Source organism: Scyliorhinus torazame, chromosome 10 (genome assembly GCF_047496885.1).
Source record: "Scyliorhinus torazame isolate Kashiwa2021f chromosome 10, sScyTor2.1, whole genome shotgun sequence".
Taxonomy (NCBI): Eukaryota; Metazoa; Chordata; class Chondrichthyes; order Carcharhiniformes; family Scyliorhinidae; genus Scyliorhinus; species Scyliorhinus torazame.
This window is the reverse complement of record NC_092716.1, coordinates 176,364,025-176,383,054: the sequence shown is the minus strand read 5'-3', so window position 1 is coordinate 176,383,054 and position 19,030 is coordinate 176,364,025. Positions and strand designations below refer to the sequence as shown.

At 45.0% G+C, this 19,030-nt stretch overlaps 1 protein-coding gene across 1 annotated transcript in view; it reads left to right on the top strand.

Moving 5' to 3' along the window:
- The first annotated feature begins 4,359 nt into the window (after window positions 1-4,359).
- The window catches only part of tph1a (tryptophan hydroxylase 1 (tryptophan 5-monooxygenase) a), a 79,545-nt gene continuing 64,874 nt past the window's right edge, over window positions 4,360-19,030 (top strand). The window contains exon 1 of the mRNA XM_072518975.1: window positions 4,360-4,730. Coding sequence (XP_072375076.1) covers window positions 4,641-4,730 — 90 coding nt within the window. The 5' untranslated portion in view covers window positions 4,360-4,640. The remainder of the gene's footprint in view (window positions 4,731-19,030) is intronic.

Below are 19,030 nucleotides of genomic sequence, written 5' to 3'. Positions count from 1 at the left end.
CATAGTGTTAATGCTGGCATAGCTTTAATACCTGCACAGTATTAATACCTGCATTTCATTAATACCACATAGTGTTAATACCACATCGAGTTTGTATCAAAAACTGTTAACACCACCTAGCGTTAACACTTGCAGATCTTTAATACCTAAAGTGTTAATACACACAGAGTGCTAATACCCACATGGTGTCACCACCACTTAGCGTTAGTACCCACATAGCGTTATTGCCACATAGCATTAATACACACATAGTGTTAATACTCACAAAGCTTTAATACCACATAGTGTTAATACCTGCAGAGAGTTAATACCAGATAGTGTTAATACCACACAGCGTTAATACCCGGAGAGCTTTAATACCACATGGTGTCAATACCTGGAGAGCTTTAATACCCATACATAGTGTTAATATCACATAACCTCAATACTTGTCTAGCTTTAATACACACACAGCATTAATACCTGCAGAGCATTAATACCCACACAATGTTAATATATAAGAACATAAGAACTAGGAGCAGGAGTAGGCCACCTGTCCCCATGAGCCTGCTCCACCATTCAATAAGATCATGGCTGATCTTTTTGTGGACTCAGCTCCACTTACCCACCCACTCACCGTAACACTTAATTCCTTTACTGTTCAAAGATTTATCTATCTTTGCCTTAAAAACATTCAACGAGATAGCGTCAACTGCTTCATTGGACAGGGAATTCCACAGATTTACAACCCTTTGGGTGAAGAAGTACCTCCTCAACTCAGTCCTGAATCTGCTCCCTCTTATTTTGAGCCTATGCCACCAGTTCTAGTTTCACACACCAGTGGAAACAACCTCCCTGCTTCTATCAGATCTATTCGATTCATAGTTTTATGAGCGCGATTCTCTGACCTCATTGCGTTCTCGCTCAAGCGAAACAAGGCCGGTGTATACCGGGAGAGCCCAAAAACAAGCTCCGTGCCAGGCGCCAAACAGTTTGCGATGCAACTGACTCGCTCCCGTAGGCGAAATCGGGATCTTGCTGTAGTGTGGCAAGAAACCAATTCTCACCACTTAAGCCCCATTTCCACACAATCAATGAGCATCACCCCTTATCCAACGGCCTCCTGTCATCCAGTGGCCTCCCCAGCAGGCGCTCACGCTGCCGCCGATTAGTACTCCTTTTGAAAAACGTGAACCTAGCGGAAGGGCTTCTGTGGGGAGCCGAGGAGGTGAGTAGCCATCTTTGCTCACAGACAAAGAGCCCAGGGGTGCTGGGCTTGCCACCCCAGTGCTTGGCGGGGGTTGGGGGGCCCTCGGCTGGGAGTGGGGGACCCTCCGCAGGGGTGGGCCGCCATGGGGGGGGGGGGGGGAGGCACTGGGGGGGGGGGCGGCTGGCGGAAAACACTCGCGGCACCACCATGCCAACCCTGGATCGTGTTTACCTGTTTCGGGGGCAACATTTGTCTCTGCCCCGACGATCACCCAGGGGAGAGGATGGGGGGGGCGGGGGGGGGGGGGGGGCTGCGGTGGGGGATGCATGGAGAACGGGGAAAGGGGTCCAGAGTTCAGCCCGCATTGTGGAACAAAGTGACAGGGGCATTATAATGGTTGTGAAAAAAGGAGTTTGATGTGCTTTTCATTACCCCACTTCCAGTGGTGCCACACCCCCAACCCCTCCCTTGTTGGCGGCACATGCATAGCCATGCCACCCTGTCCCATGTGCTGAGGTCAAGGTGCAGCCTGATCAGAGGGAGAGCTGGTGGCCACCGTTGCAATCACATGTGACAGGTCCAGGTTGGCACTCAGTGCCCCCTCCTCCCGGTTGGTGCCCATAGAGCCCTGGGTATCACCTTGGTATGGAGGGGCTGCTGGTTCGAACCCCGGCTGCCCCTGCATCATCTGGCTCTGTCAAACTGACGATTCCTCATGGTCCTCACCATCATCACCCTCATCGGTGCTCCTCAGTGACTGGGACATGCTTTGGAGCACCTCGGCAATGCTCACCTGTGACTGGGACAAGCTCCGCAGTGCCTTGGCCATGCCCATCTGAGAGCATGACATGTTCCCTAGAAACTCATCAAGGTTGGCCTGTTACTGGGTGACATTCCCCAGTGAGGCAGCCATTCTGCCAAGGCCCTCAGCCATGGCCATCACTCATGGCGTTGATGTCGTGCAATCGCCACCACTGCAGTGTTAGCCTCGGTACCACTCATTGTCGGCACCATCTCCTGTGCCCGTAGCCTCTGGGACTCATCCAAGCAGCTCGGGATTTGCTGGAGGGACATTGACAACTCCCTCTGAATGTCTCGGCCATTCCCTATTGTCTTTATCAACTCCAGGTAACCCACTTCCAGCATCAGACTGGGACTCAATGGGTCCTGGGATCCAGCAGCCCCCCAACTGCTGTCTCGCCTGGAGGTTCCTACCTCCACCTGATGAACTACCTATATCCCTCTGCAAACTTTCAGTGTCCTCTGCACACTTTGCTCTCCCACTCATCTTAGTGTCATCTGCAAACTTTGACACATTACATACACTTGGTCCCAACTCCTAATCAATAATACCCACATAGCATTAATAGCCACAGAGCTTTAATGCCCACATAGCATTAATAATAATAATCACTTATTGTCACAAGTAGGCTTCAATGAAGCTATTGTGAAAAGCCCCTAGTCGCCACATACTGTATTGAATCCGCGCTGCTGACATTGTTCTGTATTACAAGCCAGCTGTTTAGCCCACTGTGCTAAACCAGCCCTACTGACAACTAGTGATGAAAATGCCAGTGCTGAAGTACCATGATGTCAATGATGAAGTCACCTTGCATGATGCCAGTGAGACAGGACTTGGAGAAACCCTAATGCAGCAAGGACAACTGGTGGTATTTGCATAATAATAATCTTTCTCAATACCACATAGCATTAATACCAGCAAAGCTTCAATACCCTCATAGAGGTAATATCCACATAGCGATAATACCACATAGCGTTAATACCCACACAGCATTAATACACGCAGAGATTTAATATCCACATACCGTTAATACCCACATAGCGATTTTTTATTTTAACAATTTGGTCAAGGGCCGAACAGAGAGAGGCAGTAACAAAGAAAGATACAGGGGGAGAGAGATACACAGGTAGAGCTAAACAGACAGGTTGATATAGGAGCAAAGAGGCGCAGACAGAAATAAGAGACAGATATAGAGATGGACACCGTGACATGGAGGCAGAGACAGGCGAGGACACATAAACATATAGATGTAGAAACAATGAGAAATAAAAGGGATCTGCAGAGAAACTGGTACAAGTGAAGAAAAACAGGATAAAAAATCAGTTAGAGTGAGAGAAAGAAATGCACAAGCAGAAGGGGCAAAGGTGAAAACAGAGCGATCTAGAGATGAAATAGAGAGATGCAGACAAATGGAGACTGAGTTAGGGAGGCAGAGAGTTGGAAAAATGTGGAATGAGGCAGAGAAATGACAGAGACATGGGGAGCAAGGTGTGAAGTGGGCAAAACTGAATCTGGCAGTTAGAAAAAGAGACAGAGAACGAGCCAGAATAAAGGATCAGTTTAAAGAAGAATAAACAGGCGGATCAGGAAAGGCGAAATAAACAACACAAACAGGAACGTTTACCAGATTACACAGAAAGAAAATGATATAGAAAGCAAAAAATAGCAACGGAGACAGGTGGAAAGTGAGGCATTGAGAGAAAGGTCTAGATAGGGAGGAGAGAAAGAGGACTGAAGAACAGACGGGGAGAGAGGTTGAGATAGAGGTGGGCAGCGGTTACACTACATTGGAGAGAGGTTGCAGCGATTTCACACAGATTCACTGATTTCGTTTCGAGTTGGTGAATTCACGCTGCCTATTTACACGGAGCTGAGGCAAACAGGTTTGAAGGAAAGTCTGCCAGCGAGTGGATACTTATAATCGATGACAGGGCAACAAATAAACCCCAGAACAGTGACAGGCAATGAAGGAAAGGGTCATTATTTGCGAATATAATGTCCAGTGCCAGTTATCAGTTGCTGGTTAGCTGCTTTGTGCTCGGACCCAGTACTTTGCGCTCTCCACTGTTGCACTCTCTGGAGTTGTAGCCGCTTCTCATTCTCCCTCCTTTCATTAAAACATGTTTGCTTTCCGGCTCTCCACCCCCCCCCCCCCCCCCACTTTGAGCTCTCACAACATCAAGTAAAAATAGTTTGTTGTTTCCCCCCCAGGCTGTAAATTCAATAGGAAGGAATGAGGAGCAGACGCGGTTTGTTACGCATATCCTCCCTGCACAATAAGCCACCGTTTGCAGCAATTGTATCTGGGCACCCCCGCCTCTGCACTCACCCAGTGCACAATGCCGTCATTCTCTGTGCGCAAACACACTCTGCTCCCAGCTCGGGGGAAGCTCTGGCAATGGCGTAAGTCCTTTCATTTCCATGTTTGCTCTTGAGTAACTTTGCTGGGAGATTAAGAGTTGGGGAGGTTCCCAGTCTCTCAGCCCGGGTATATAAATAGCAGAACAGCAGAGGAGAGCAGAAAGGCAGCACAGCAACTGGACACTTCTCAGGGTAACACAGAGCAAAGTGGAATCCCAGAGAGGGCAGGGCATTGTACCAGGCAAGCACCGCCTGGCACCAACAGCAAACAGCTGGCAACTTGGCACCATGTACTCCAACAGATACGAGGGACCCAGGAGAGGTCGGTCCTTTGAATCCATGAACCCCGGCTTGGATGAGAAGTACCTGAATAACGAGGTTAGTGGAGATTGCCATTATCTTGGAGAACAATGTTCTGGGATCTTAGCCAAGGTGCAGGTGCGCTGGGTTTGGGGCGGGGGGAGGGTGTAAATTTACAGATATAAATTGGGCAATGGGTTATGTCCTTACTCTGCAGTAAGGCTGGAATAGTCCCGGTGCTCCCCAGTATGTCTGAGACTGAACAGGCTTTGCTGGAAACTCGCCGGGTCGCACTAGCCTTTAAAGGTTGTGGCGACCCCCTCACATAGTCAGTGTTTGAAAGGAAAGGGTTAAATAGCAGAGAGGAAGGTGGCGAGGGTGGGAGCCCACCTATTTAGATGCAGCCAGCGCTTGAGTGTGCAGTGTGTGTGGTGGGACAGAGGGATTCCTCACTGCACACTGGTACAGACCTCAACCGGCAATGTGTGAGCCCCTCCGGCTGTACAATTATGGCTATGGAGTAGGAATTGGTCAGAATGTCTGTGCCCATTTGAGACTCCCTATCCCCCCTCCGCGATCCTGTGGGATTGAACCTGTTAGATCTGCGCGTAACGAGGAGATTTGGGTCATTCAATCCCGCTCTGAACCTACCCGCTTCATCTGAATGTCACATGATTCTCCCACATTTTAGTTCCTGGCACCCAGACTGTGATGTTGGTTTGCACCACACTGTGATGGCTAAAGGTGAATAAGGATCATCTATGCCTGGTAAAAGCGCCTATTTGGGATATTTACCATGAACTATTTTCCTGCTGTTCCAAATTTACTTTTAGTTTCCATCTCCTGCTGTTGAAGTCTCTCGTCATTGTCATTTGGAGATGTTTTAATCCAAGGTTCAGAGTCCTATTTATTGCGCATTAGATAAATCCAGCTATTTATAGCTGACCCGTGTTGAACACTTGTCAAGTTAAATCGGATTGGAGGACAAACCTGGCAGTCAGGAGCGCGTTTGAAATTTTGGAGACTTGTTATATAAACAGAAGCCCTCCCAGGTAACGCGTATTGTGTAAGGAATATCTTAGCAAATCTATTGTGTAAATGCACTGGACCCTAAAGGCTGAGAATGGTGGCACTCAGCGAGATTTCTGTGCAAATGTTACAGAAACTTCAGGCAGGTCGGAAATCCAAAGGTTGCTGTTGGAGATGCAGCTTCAGTATTATTGCGAATTCGGCATTTTATTGCTAGCCTCACTTATTCGTTCCTGTTTATGGTGGAAATACACATTTTCCAGAAAGAAGTCCATTCCATTTCAGTTTAGGTGTTCTTTCTCTATCTAATAAGTATTAACCTCTGAAACTGAAAATGACCGATTGCAAGAGTGGAGCCTCATTCCTCCGTGTTTAAATTATTGGAGATATGAAAATGTGATTTCTTGATGGATCTTTTCCTTTCGGTCTCTTTTTTCTCTCCCTCTCAATCTATATTTTTCCCCTCTCTTCCACTCTGTCCCTGATTTGACATTGAATTCACTCACTCCAATTTATACTTCCTTCTCATTCCTTGTGCTGTTAATTTCACAGTCTTTCAATATGATGTGTAAAGAAGATACACAGTAGTTTTACCCGAGACTCAGGCCCCAGATGTCCAGTTTCCCTCACTTCACCATTATCATATTGTATTACAGCAACTTATGGTTCAAAATATCATCACGATGAAATGGGCAAAGGGAGTCTAACCAATAGTGGGCACATGTTGTTGCTCTGCTCCAGCAAGTTATGGCCAATATATATGCAGTCCTTCACATTCACAGCAGGTAGCAATATGCACAGTCACTAATACATACAATATACAACATACACAGAGAAATACATGCAGTTCCTAATACAAGCATCATGCAGTTAATACACATCCAGACCCAGAGTCACAGAATCACAAACTAATACAGTGCAGAAGAGGCCCTTTGGCCAATTGAGTCTGCACTGAGTATGAAAGGCACCTGACCTGCCTACCTAATCCCATTTTCCAGCACTTGGCCCAGAGAGCCTTGAATATTATGATGTGCCAAGTACTCATCGAGGTTAAAGTCCAACAGCTTTGTTTCAAACATTAGCTTTTGGAGCACTGCTCCTTCCTCAGGTGCACTTTTTAAAGGATGTGAGGCAACCCACCTCTACCACCCTCCAAGGCAGTGAATCCAGACCTTCACTTCAAAAAACAAGAAAAAAAGTTTTTCCTCACATCCCCCCCTAAACCTCCTGACCTCGAACATCTGTCCCCTCATAACTGACCCTTCAACTAAGGGAAACAACTGCTCCCGATCCACTCTGTCCATACCCCTCATAATCTTGTACACTTTGATCAGGTCGCCCCTCTCTTCTCTGCGGCAGCAAAAACAACCCAAGCCTATCCAACCTCTCTTCATAACTTAAATGTTCCATCCCAGGTAACATCCTGGTAAACGAAAGAGAAAATGCTGGAAAATCTCATCAGGTTTGGCAGCATCTGTAGGGAGAGAAAAGAGGTAATATTTTGAGTCCGATGACCCTTTGTCAAAGCTAACAGACAGAGAAAGTGGGAAATATTTATACTGTGGAGTGAGAATGAAAGATGAGTCATAGCCACAGAAACCCAGGGAAATCGGGTGCTAATGACCACAGAAATCACAGGGAAAGAGTGCTAATGGCAGTCCCCAGAGAGAACAAAAGATATGAAAGGCCAAACAGCAGAGAAACTAACATCAGAGGGTGAACTATAGATGTGGGGGGAGGGGAAGGGGGGGGGGGGGGAGGGGAAGGGGGAAGCAAAGAGGAGAAAGGTTAAGGAAAGGTGGATACGATTGGGGGTGGGGGTTAAATATATATAAAGAAAGAAATGGTAAAAGACAGTTAAAATGAAATGGGATGAAAATAAATGGGTCGAGGTGGGATAGAGCTGATCATCTGAAGTTGTTGAATTCGATGTTCAGGCCAGAAGGCTGTAGCGTGCCTAACCGGAAGATGAGATGTTGCTCCTCCAGTTTGCGTTGAGCTTCACTGGAACATTGCAGCAGGCCAAGAACAGACATGTGGGCATGGGAGCAGGGTCTTTTGTTAAAATGGCAAGCAACGGGAAGGTCTGGGTCCTGAATGCGCACAGACCAAAGATGCTCAGCAAAGCGATCACCCAGTCTGCGTTTGGTCTCTCCAATATAGAGGAGACCACATTGGGAGCAGCGAATGCAGTAGACCAAATTGGAAGAGATGCAAGTGAAACGCTGCTTAACCTGGAATGAGTGTTTTGGGCCTGGGATGTTAAACATGGAAGAGGTAAAGGGCCAAGTGTTACACCTTCTGCGATTGCATGGGAAGGTACCATTGGTGATGGGAGAGGTACTGGGTATGGTGGAGGAGTGGACTAGATTATCTCGGAGGGAACGGTCTCTGTGGAATGCTGACAGATGGAGTGAAGGGAAGATGTGTTTGATGGTGGCATCACTCTGGAGCTTGCGAAAATGGTGCAGGATCCTCCGCCATTCCCTCCGAGATAATCTAGTCCACTCCATCCTGCACTTTCTGTACTCCACTAATGCCTTCGCTGATTTTGCTCCCCTTGTACTTGTTAAAAGCCTCTTTTTTCCTTCTCATCATATCCTGAAAATCTCTGGTCATCCATGGTTCTTTTTCTTTTAAAAGATGCAATCACTATCTTTACAGAAAGGTAAAAAGATCTTGCTTCTGGACCCTCCTGGTTGGTTGAAGGGACCTTCAGGCCCACCTTGACAATCAATCTTCTTTTTAAAATCTGGTCTTCTTTAGATGTATTCACTATTCTGCTCGGTTGCTATGTCTTAGCTTTCCCTTGTACCGAGGTATGAGAGCTGACTCTGCTGGCTATCTCTGAGCTGGCTCAGAGCTGACTCTGCCTCCTCTTTAAATTCTGGTCTTCCTTAGGTGTATTCGCTGGTTTAGCTCGGCTGCTTGGCTCTGTCCCTTTCCCCATGACCGAGCTGACTGTAAGCTGACTCTGCTTGCTTCTCTTGTTCCTTCTCTGCTTCTCTCCTCTCTCTGAGTTCTGGTAGTTCCTGCTCTAGTCTCTGGGTTTATATTCTCTTTCTAACAGTTTTAAGCTTTTATGACTTTATTGTAAAGTAACTTTTATTTCACTTGGATTGTAATCTGAATTTTTCTAACACGACTAAGTATTCATTTTGACATGACCTCAGCCCATAGATCTGATTACATTCTTCCTTTGTGATGTTCAAAGTTCCTTTGTGATATTCAAAAATGCTTTGGTTTCAATAGGGGTGTGAATTTTGGTTCCTGTCATTTCTATAGTTTTATTTTCCAATTGTGTCTTCTGCTCATAACTTTGACTTTGATTTTAGCTTTAAATTATCTTTCTCGTAGACTGATAGTCTCCAATTTTCTTTAATTTACTTGGTGTTAGCAGAATTTCACACCTATACATTTGCCCCCCTAGTCATTCTTTTCTATCTGCTGATATTACTTCAATGAAGGTGTGAATGATTGCTTTTAGCGTAATGCTAAAAATCCACTTGGTTATAACTTGAAAGGTTTACATTCATCACCTAGCTCAACTGAAACCCTCATCCATGCTTTTCCAGATGCTTACTAAGATGGTTAATTTCAATGAAGGTGTGAACCATTGTTTTTAGCTTCATACAAAAATCCTGTGTGTTTGCTAAGCCTGTTTGGGAGAAAGAATCTGTATTTTATAATCCTGCTCTTTGCAGCTGCTGTTAACCGTTCATGGGATCTTTTCCTACATTCTCTCATGTTTCTTAAATCAGGTATTGCCAGACTTCCATCTTTCAAATGACACATCTTTCCATATTATCAATTACACCCCATCTTGACATTTGAAACATAACTATATAATTTAGTCAATTATCCCCCCATCTAATTGTACTGACTAACATTTATCCCCGATCTTTCTCATTTGTATGTACATGTTGTGATTTTAAATTGTGCACCGAAATCAATTCGTAAATGTATCCATATCACAGACCAATGTCGATACGAGTCTTTTTTTGTTCTTCCCTCAACTCCAATTACCGTGAACCATAGCTGCAGCCGCTCAGGAAGATAACACAATAGCTAAATCCATGTGTTCCACTACCTCCAAATCATTTTACTTCCTTGGGGTAGCAGCACCGTAGAAGCTTTCTCATGTCCCTTAGAAACAGTACACAACTCAGTCCATCAGTAACCAAAAAGGTCTTTTGTCCATCACTGGCTGTCTAGTGTCCCATTTTTCCGTCATCCAAATTGCTTTCCGTTTCTCACTGGAATGGTAAATTATGATATCATGTACCACCCACTGATTCCCTTGCTTCATTAATTTAAAAGGTTCATTTGATCCTGCTTCTATTCCTGACTTCCTCACATTAATGTCTAACATTGTCCTGAACCATGAATGTCTGCCAGCCCCTGGTGTACATGAAAGAATTTATTTCTGACAAATTTCCTTCAAATCCCTTTTGTGTGTCATCATTTCCCTTACAACATGAAAGTGTATATTTTCCATTACAACATTTGCAAAATAATATGCCAACAGTATTCGCAAAACCACATCGAACTGTCACTTTTTCCAAATAAATTCTCCCTATTGTTAAATACACAGTAAAAAAAATTAAGTCTTATCTTAATACATTACTCATCACCTAACCACACAAATAGACTGTGTGTTACAACTTTACATATTTGCAACTGTTATCACAATTTCAATACTAAAATTAAAGTACAATATTGACACATCCCTTCGTGGCTTTGGGACCAATAATCATTACATATAAAATATGGCATGTTAACAACATCAATATTATTTGTGATATTATTTGCAGTTAAATCAAGAAAACAAACTAAACTACTACTATTCCCCCTCTATTAAAACATTCACACAGTTTAGAAATGCTGATCAAGTTCTCGAACGGCACACATAACCCCATTATCATAACATACCAGTCCCTACCAATTTACATGACATTTCTTCCTTAATAACTATTACAGCTCTTCGATGCAATATTGTTTGCTGCATTGGTAATAATTTTCCCACCGTGGCATCAAGCTGCAAAAATTCTTAAACTATTGTCATTTAGCATGTTGGGGTTCCTCGTCAGTCACTGCTGTCTGCCGAGACCCTTAATAACTCCACTGTGTAGTACATACCCCGTGGAGACAGCAGTTCATCCATCAGCTGATGTCCAGTTAGAGATATCTGTCCGGAGGTTTCATTGCTCTGTAATAATTTGATATTTTGATTTGTTTCTAACCCGTAAAGTTTTCCTCCGGGCTCTGTCATTTAATTCTCCCAAATATGTAACCAATTGTATCATTAGTTTCCCCCAATCCTGTCTAAAACATTCTTCTCTGGAGTGTAGTTCTCTTCCTTCTTGTGAACTAGTTTGTCTGTTATTTATTTTTTCCATCTGAAAAATCAAATGAACAGGTCAAGGGTGGAGAGGGCCCTATTCTTTAATTTGTACTTTCTATCTTCGTTTGGATAATCCAGAAGTGCACTCTCCAGGTCTTCTGGATTTCGTTTGCCACCATTTCTTTCCTTTTTCTTTTTGAACTGGTTTATTTTCCTTATCATTGATGTACATCATACAATTAAGGCCTGTTAAGCCTCCTCCTTCTGTCATTGCACCCCTGAGTGAGATTCGAAGAATGTCAAACTCCTCCTCTTGTGCTCACTCAGTGATCCAATCTGGTCGAAACCTTACCCTGATACATTCCGGCTATTGCCACTGCATTTACTTTAATTACTTTATTTTGATTACGACCGGATTTTTATGAAGGTAAGTTCCAAACATGACATTTTAACTTTATCATCTGTCCAATCAATGCTGCTAACTGGTTTTAATTCACTGTCTTCCCACCAATTGGGTCATGTGTTTTAATTGTGTTACAATTTATTTTGTTTCAGACACCATGCTTCTCTAATTCAACTGTATGTTTACCCAGATTCTGAACAATCTTGTCTTTACATTTTACAGCTTCACTGATTATTTTTCCTAGAGTTTTAGTTGGTAGCTTCACCCAAACTTCCTCTGTGTTATCAATTGGTTTTAATATCTTGGGCGGGATTCTCCGTCCCCCGCCGGGTCGGGGAATCGCCGGGGGGCGGCGTGAATCCCGCCCCCACCGGCCGCCGAATTCTCCGGCACTGGAGGTTTGGCGGGAGTGGGAATCGCGCTTCGCCGGTCGGCGGGCCCCCCCTGGCGATTCTCCAGCCCACGATGGGCCGTCATCCCGCTACTGTAATGCCGGTCCCGCCGGCGTGAATTAAACCAACCTCACTTACCGCTGGGACCAGGCGGCGCGAGCGGGTCCGGGGTCCTGGGGGAGCGCGGGGCGATCTGGCCCCGGGGGGTGCCCCCACGGTGGCCTGGCCTGCGATCGGGGCCCACCGATCCGCGGACGGGCCTGTGTCATGGGGGCACTCTTTCCCCTCCGCGTCGGCTATAGCCTCCGCGATGGCCGACGCGGAGGTGACCCCCCTGCTCATGCGTGGGGATGACATCAGCAGTCGCTGACGCTCCCGTGCATGCGCGGACTTCTGCTGGCTGGCGGAGTCCCTTTGGCCCCGGCTGGCGTGGCGCCAAAGGCCTTCCACACCAGCCGGTGGGATGGCAACCACTCCGGCGCGGGCCTAGCCCCTAAAGGTGAGGGCTTGGTCCCTAAAGGTGCGGAGAAATCCGCACCTTTGGGGCGGCCCGACGTCAGAGTGGTTCATGCCACTCCATCCCACCGGGACCCCCCTCTCCGCCGGGTAGGGGAGAATCCCGCCCCTTAAGTTCTCCCGCATCTATTTTTATTAAATCTTTTCCTGCCATCAGATTCTCATTTCCTGATCCTGCTTAATTCTCTTAATCTAACTTTTGGTCCAATATCTTTATTCTCCAAAGCTCCTTCTTCAATGTATTTAACATTCTAAACATCATTATTTTTGCTAGTGACATTTTGTGATCCTCGGGCACGACGACCCTGCGGAGCTATGCCGTGTCAATTTCAATGCACCTGTTTCAAAGTAATTTCCTGCACACAGCTGTCTGCTGCCCAGTAAAAACTTCTTTATCTGTTTATTCTGAGACCAATTTTGTTCTGAACATACTGATTTATTACCTCATAATATTGATCACATTTCTGCCTGCTGTTTATACCATCCAATTGATGTGAAACTCGGTTTTGCAAAATACAACATTTTTCAAAATACAAACACCAAAGGAAATTCACAAATCCTTGTTAAACATACACACACTCATTCATCCACTCAGATTTTGGATCTCTACTTTGGAGGGTTTCACAAATCCTTATTAAATACACACTCATTTATCCACTGAGATCTTGGACCTCTATTCAGTAGGGTTTTAGTTACTCTTAACAAAAAGTGAGACCCCTCCGTGCTGATAAGTCTCTCTTATGCAGGATTTTTTTGCCTCTATTAATCTTTTCCACTCTTGTCTCATTGCTTCAACTCTCTTGACCGTGTTTCAGAGCAAGAGGATTATTCTAATTGCCATTTTTCGGATTTCTAGCTTCTGTTCCTGGTTGTCCCTTTCAGTTGCAATCTGAAATTAAGGATACGTATCCTTTCTGGGCCCTATCCAAGGCTACTAAGGCACTATCTTCCTGTTTTAGTTAAGGGTCGATTGGTTATTGGTCTCTAAAGGAATCTAGGCATCCCTATTTCTCTAGGATGTTCCCTCACAATCTACCTTACTCTGTGGATGATTTATTTTTTGGCCTCCTTTTACCAGTAATGGATGCAAGATTTTCAGTGCTGTCACTAAGATGTCTCGCAGACTTTTTCTCAGGGTCAGCATCTTCTAGTCTGCTGATTTTCACACCCAACCTGAGTTTTAGTCCCCTCGATCCACAGAATATCCTTACAAAAGTCAATCACACATGACTTTCCAGACTAAACTCGGCAGGTAAAGTCTGACTCACACATAGACCAGAAACGTCTAATATTCTAGCCTTTGTGCCGGTTAGAAACTTCCAATATTCCAACCGTTTCTTGGGAACTAGAAACTTCTAATATTCTAGCACCCACTCTAGCCCCCATTCTGCTCAGCTAGAAACTTCTAATATTCTAGCCTCGCTTTACCTAGAAACTTCTAATATCCTAGGCCTCCACGCTGGGTGCCATGGAGAAAGCAAAACAACCGGCTGGGCGTAATTAACACGGTGTTAACACGTCGGGTGCCATGTAGAAAATAAAGCAACCCACTAGGCGTAATTAACACAGTTTTCATTAAACGTTGGGCCCATGTTGTTGAAAACTACTCACCACTATTCTTAGAAGTCCCCATATACCAAAACGGGCCGACATTCTAAATGGTGAACAGGGATTCTCACTCCCTGACTCCTATGCAGGCTTCGGTGGGTGCTATTTAGGTCAAACTATGTTTTCAAGTTATCCCCCTGGTATAACCCATACCTTCACAGAAGATTTCATCTACTTGCCACTTAGTAGCATCGATCCTGGATCTCGCATTGCTAAGTAAGTAAAGTAGACTTAGGTGTTTCAGGTTAAAACTTTTAAGTTATTTTATTATATTTTTTCTTTTTCTTTTAAAAGTTGCAATCACTATCTTTACAGAAAGGTAAAAGGATCTTGCTTCTGGACCCTCCTGGTTGGTTGAAGGGACCTTCAGGCCCATCTTGACAATTAATCTTCTTTTTAAAATCCGGTCTTTTTTAGATGTATTCACTGTTCTGCTCGGTTGCTATGTCCTATCTTTCCCATGTACTGAGCTGACTCAGCTGGCTATCTCTGAGCTGACTCTGAGCTGACTCTGCCTCCTCTTTAAAATTTTGGTCTTCCTTAGATTTATTCGTTGGTTTAGCTCGGCTGCTTGGCTCTGTCCCTTTCCCATGACCGAGCTGACTGTAAGCTGACTCTGCTTGCTCCTCTTGTTCCTTCTCTGCTTCTCTCCTCTCTCTGAGTTCTGGTAGTTCCTGCTCTGGTCTCTGGGTTTATATTCTCTTTCTAACAGTTATTAAGTTTTTATGACTTTATTGTAAAGTAACTTTTATTTCACTTGGATTGTAAAAGATACCTTTAATCTGAATTTTTCTAACACGACTAAGTATTCATTTTGACATGACCTCAGCCCATAGATCTGATTACATTCTTCCTTTGGTGATGTTCAAAGTTCCTTTGTGGTATTCAAAAATGCTTTGGTTTCAATAGAGGTGTGAAGTTTGGTTCCTGTCATTTCTATAGTTTTATTTTCCAATTGTGTCCTCAGCTCATAATTTTGACTTTGATTTTAGCTTTAAATTATCTTTCTCGTAGACTGATAGTCTCCAATTTTCTTTAATTTACTTGGTGTTAGCAGAATTTCACACCTATATATTTGCCCTCTAGTAATTCTTTTCTATCTGCTGATTTTATTTCAATGAAGGTGTGAATCATTGCTTTTAGCGTAATGCTAAAAATCCACTTGGTTATAACTTGAAAGGTTTACATTTATCACCTAGCTCCACTGAAACCCTCATCCATGCTTTTCCAGATGCTTACTAAAATAATTAATTTCAATGAAGGTGTGAATCCTTGTTTTTAGCTTCATACAAAAATCCTGTGTGCTTGTTTGTGAGAAAGAATCTGCATTTTATAATCCTGCTCTTTGCAGCTGCTGTTAACCCTTCGTGGGATCTTTCCCTACATTCTCTCATGTTTCTTAAATCAGGTTTTGCCAGACTTCCATGTTTCAAATGACACATCTTTCCATATTGTCAATTACACTCCCTTGGAACATATTACCGCTGTATTCCCTCTGACTTGATTGCTTTTCTGTGTTAGGCTGTGTCCCTATTCTGCTAACAGTCTGCTTCCCCTCCCCCTGTCGACTTAGTTTAAACTTGTCCCAACAGCATTAGCAATCCAACCAGTAAGGATGTTAGTCCCGCTCTGGTTCAGATGTAGACTATCCCGTTTGTACATGTCCCACCTTCATCAGAAATGGTCCCAGTGATCCAGGAATCTAAAACCCTCCCTCCTGCACCAATTCTTAAGCCACATGTTCATCTGTGCTATTCTCCTATTTCTGTACTCGCTTGCATTTTCACCCTCCCCTTCAGTATGCCCTGCAGCCGTTCAGTGGCATCCCGGACCCTGGTATCAGGGAGACAACACACTATCCTGGAGTCACGTTGATGGCCACAGTAGTGCCTATCTGTTCTCCTGACTATAGAATTCCCTATTACTATTGCTCTTCCTCTCTTTCCCCCATCCTATGCAGACAGGCTGCTTGTTGTGCCAGAAGCTTGGCTCTGTCTGCACTCCCTGGAGGAACCAGCTCCAACTTAGAATACTGATTTGCGGGCGGGATGCCAGGGGACTCCTGAACTACCTGCCGATTTCTCTTGGACTGCCTGGTGGTCACCCATTCACTTCCTTCCTCAAGTCCCTTCAGCTGTGGTGTGATCCACCTCTCTAAACGTGCTATTCACGATGCCCTCCTAGATGCTTCACAGTGTCCCTAGCTGCCGTTCCAGCTCTGAAACCCGAGCTTCTAGTATCTGCAGCTGGTCACACTTCCTGCACGCATGCTGGTCCTGGGGACTCGAATGTTCCCGGATTCCCACATGGAGCAAGAGGAACAAACCACGGCTTTGAGCTCTCCTGCAATGACCTTTTAAATGTAAATCTTTAAAAGACTATTATACTTGAAAAAATAAATCAACTAAGTCCCTACCCTTGTTAAAACAATGACTCACAATTCAATCTAGTTTGAAAAGTATCCACCAAGACTTACCGCTGTGTTCTTTGTAATCAGGAATAAGAAGGGTGCAGTCACAATGTTGGGGGTATACTACAGGCCTCCCAACAGCCAGCGGGAGATAGAGGAGCAGATAGGTAGACAGATTTTGGAAAAGAGTAAAAACAACAGGGTTGTGGTGATGGGAGACTTCAACTTCCCCAATATTGACTGGGACTCACTTAGTGCCAGGGGCTTAGACGGGGCAGAGTTTGTAAGGAGCATCCAGGAGGGCTTCTTAAAACAATATGTAAACAGTCCAACTAGGGAAGAGGCGGTACTGGACCTGGTATTGGGGAATGAGCCCGGCCAGGTGGTAGATGTTTCAGTAGGGGAGCATTTCGGTAACAGTGACCACAATTCAGTAAGTTTTAAAGTACTGGTGGACAAGGATAAGAGTGGTCCGAGGATGAATGTGCTAAATTGGGGGAAGGCTAATTATAACAATATTAGGCGGGAACTGAAGAGCATAGATTGGGGGCGGATGTTTGAGGGCAAATCAACATCTGACATGTGGGAGGCTTTCAAGTGTCAGTTGATAGGAATACAGGACAGGCATGTTCCTGTGAGGAAGAAAGACAAATACGGCAATTTTCGGGAACCTTGGATGACGAATGATATTGTAGGCCTCGTCAAAAAGAAAAAGGAGGCATTTGTCAGGGCTAAAAGGCTGGGAACAGACGAAGCCTGTGTGGCATATAAGGAAAGTAGGAAGGAACTTAAGCAGGGAGTCAGGAGGGCTAGAAGGGGTCATGAAAAGTCATTGGCAAATAGGGTTAAGGAAAATCCCAAGGCTTTTTACACTTACATAAAAAGCAAGAGGGTAGCCAGGGAAAGGGTTGGCCCACTGAAGGATAGGCAAGGGAATCTATGTGTGGAGCCAGAGGAAATGGGCGAGGTACTAAATGAATACTTTGCATCAGTATTCACCAAAGAGAAGGAATTGGTAGATGTTGAGTCTGGAGAAGGGGGTGTAGATAGCCTGGGTCACATTGTGATCCAAAAAGACGAGGTGTTGGGTGTCTTAAAAAATATTAAGGTAGATAAGTCCCCAGGGCCGGATGGGATCTACCCCAGAATACTGAAGGAGGCTGGAGAGGAAATTGCTGAGGCCTTGACAGAAATCTTTGGATCCTCGCTGTCTTCAGGGGATGTCCCGGAGGACTGGAGAATAGCCAATGTTGTTCCTCTGTTTAAGAAGGGTGGCAGGGATAATCCCGGGAACTACAGGCCGGTGAGCCTTACTTCAGTGGTAGGGAAATTACTGGAGAGAATTCTTCGAGACAGGATCTACTCCCATTTGGAAGCAAATGGACGTATTAGTGAGAGGCAGCACGGTTTTGTGAAGGGGAGGTCGTGTCTCACTAACTTGATAGAGTTTTTCGAGGAGGTCACTAAGATGATTGATGCAGGTAGGGCAGTAGATGTTGTCTATATGGACTTCAGTAAGGCCTTTGACAAGGTCCCTCATGGTAGACTAGTACAAAAGGTGAAGTCACACGGGATCAGGGGTGAACTGGCAAGGTGGATACAGAACTGGCTAGGCCATAGAAGGCAGAGGGTAGCAATGGAGGGATGCTTTTCTAATTGGAGGGCTGTGACCAGTGGTGTTCCACAGGGATCAGTGCTGGGACCTTTGCTCTTTGTAGTATATATAAATGATTTGGAGGAAAATGTAACTGGTCTGATTAGTAAGTTTGCAGACGACACAAAGGTTGGTGGAATTGCGGATAGCGATGAGGACTGTCTGAGGATACAGCAGGATTTAGATTGTCTGGAGACTTGGGCGGAGAGATGGCAGATGGAGTTTAACCTGGACAAATGTGAGGTAATGCATTTTGGAAGGGCTAATGCAGGTAGGGAATATACAGTGAATGGTAGAACCCTCAAGAGTATTGAAAGTCAAAGAGATCTAGGAGTACAGGTCCACAGATCACTGAAAGGGGCTACACAGGTGGAGAAGGTAGTCAAGAAGGCATACGGCATGCTTGCCTTCATTGGCCGGGGCATTGAGTATAAGAATTGGCAAGTCATGTTGCAGCTGTATAGAACCTTAGTTAGGCCACACTTGGAGTATAGTGTTCAATTCTGGTCGCCACACTACCAGAAGGATGTGGAGGCTTTAGAGAGGGTGCAGAAGAGATTTACCAGAATGTTGCCTGGTATGGAGGGCATAAGCTATGAGGAGCGATTGAATAAACTCGGTTTGTTCTCACTGGAACGAAGGAGGTTGAGGGGCGACCTGATAGAGGTATACAAAATTATGAGGGGCATAGACAGAGTGGATAGTCAGAGGCTTTTCCCCAGGGTAGAGGGGTCAATTACTAGGGGGCATAGGTTTAAGGTGAGAGGGGCAAAGTTTAGAGTAGATGTACGAGGCAAGTTTTTTACGCAGAGGGTAGTGGGTGCCTGGAACTCACTACCGGAGGAGGTAGTGGAGGCAGGGACGATAGGGACATTTAAGGGGCATCTTGACAAATATATGAACAGGATGGGAATAGAAGGATACGGACCCAGGAAGTGTAGAAGATTGTAGTTTAGTCGGGCAGTATGGTCGGCACGGGCTTGGAGGGCCGAAGGGCCTGTTCCTGTGCTGTACATTTCTTT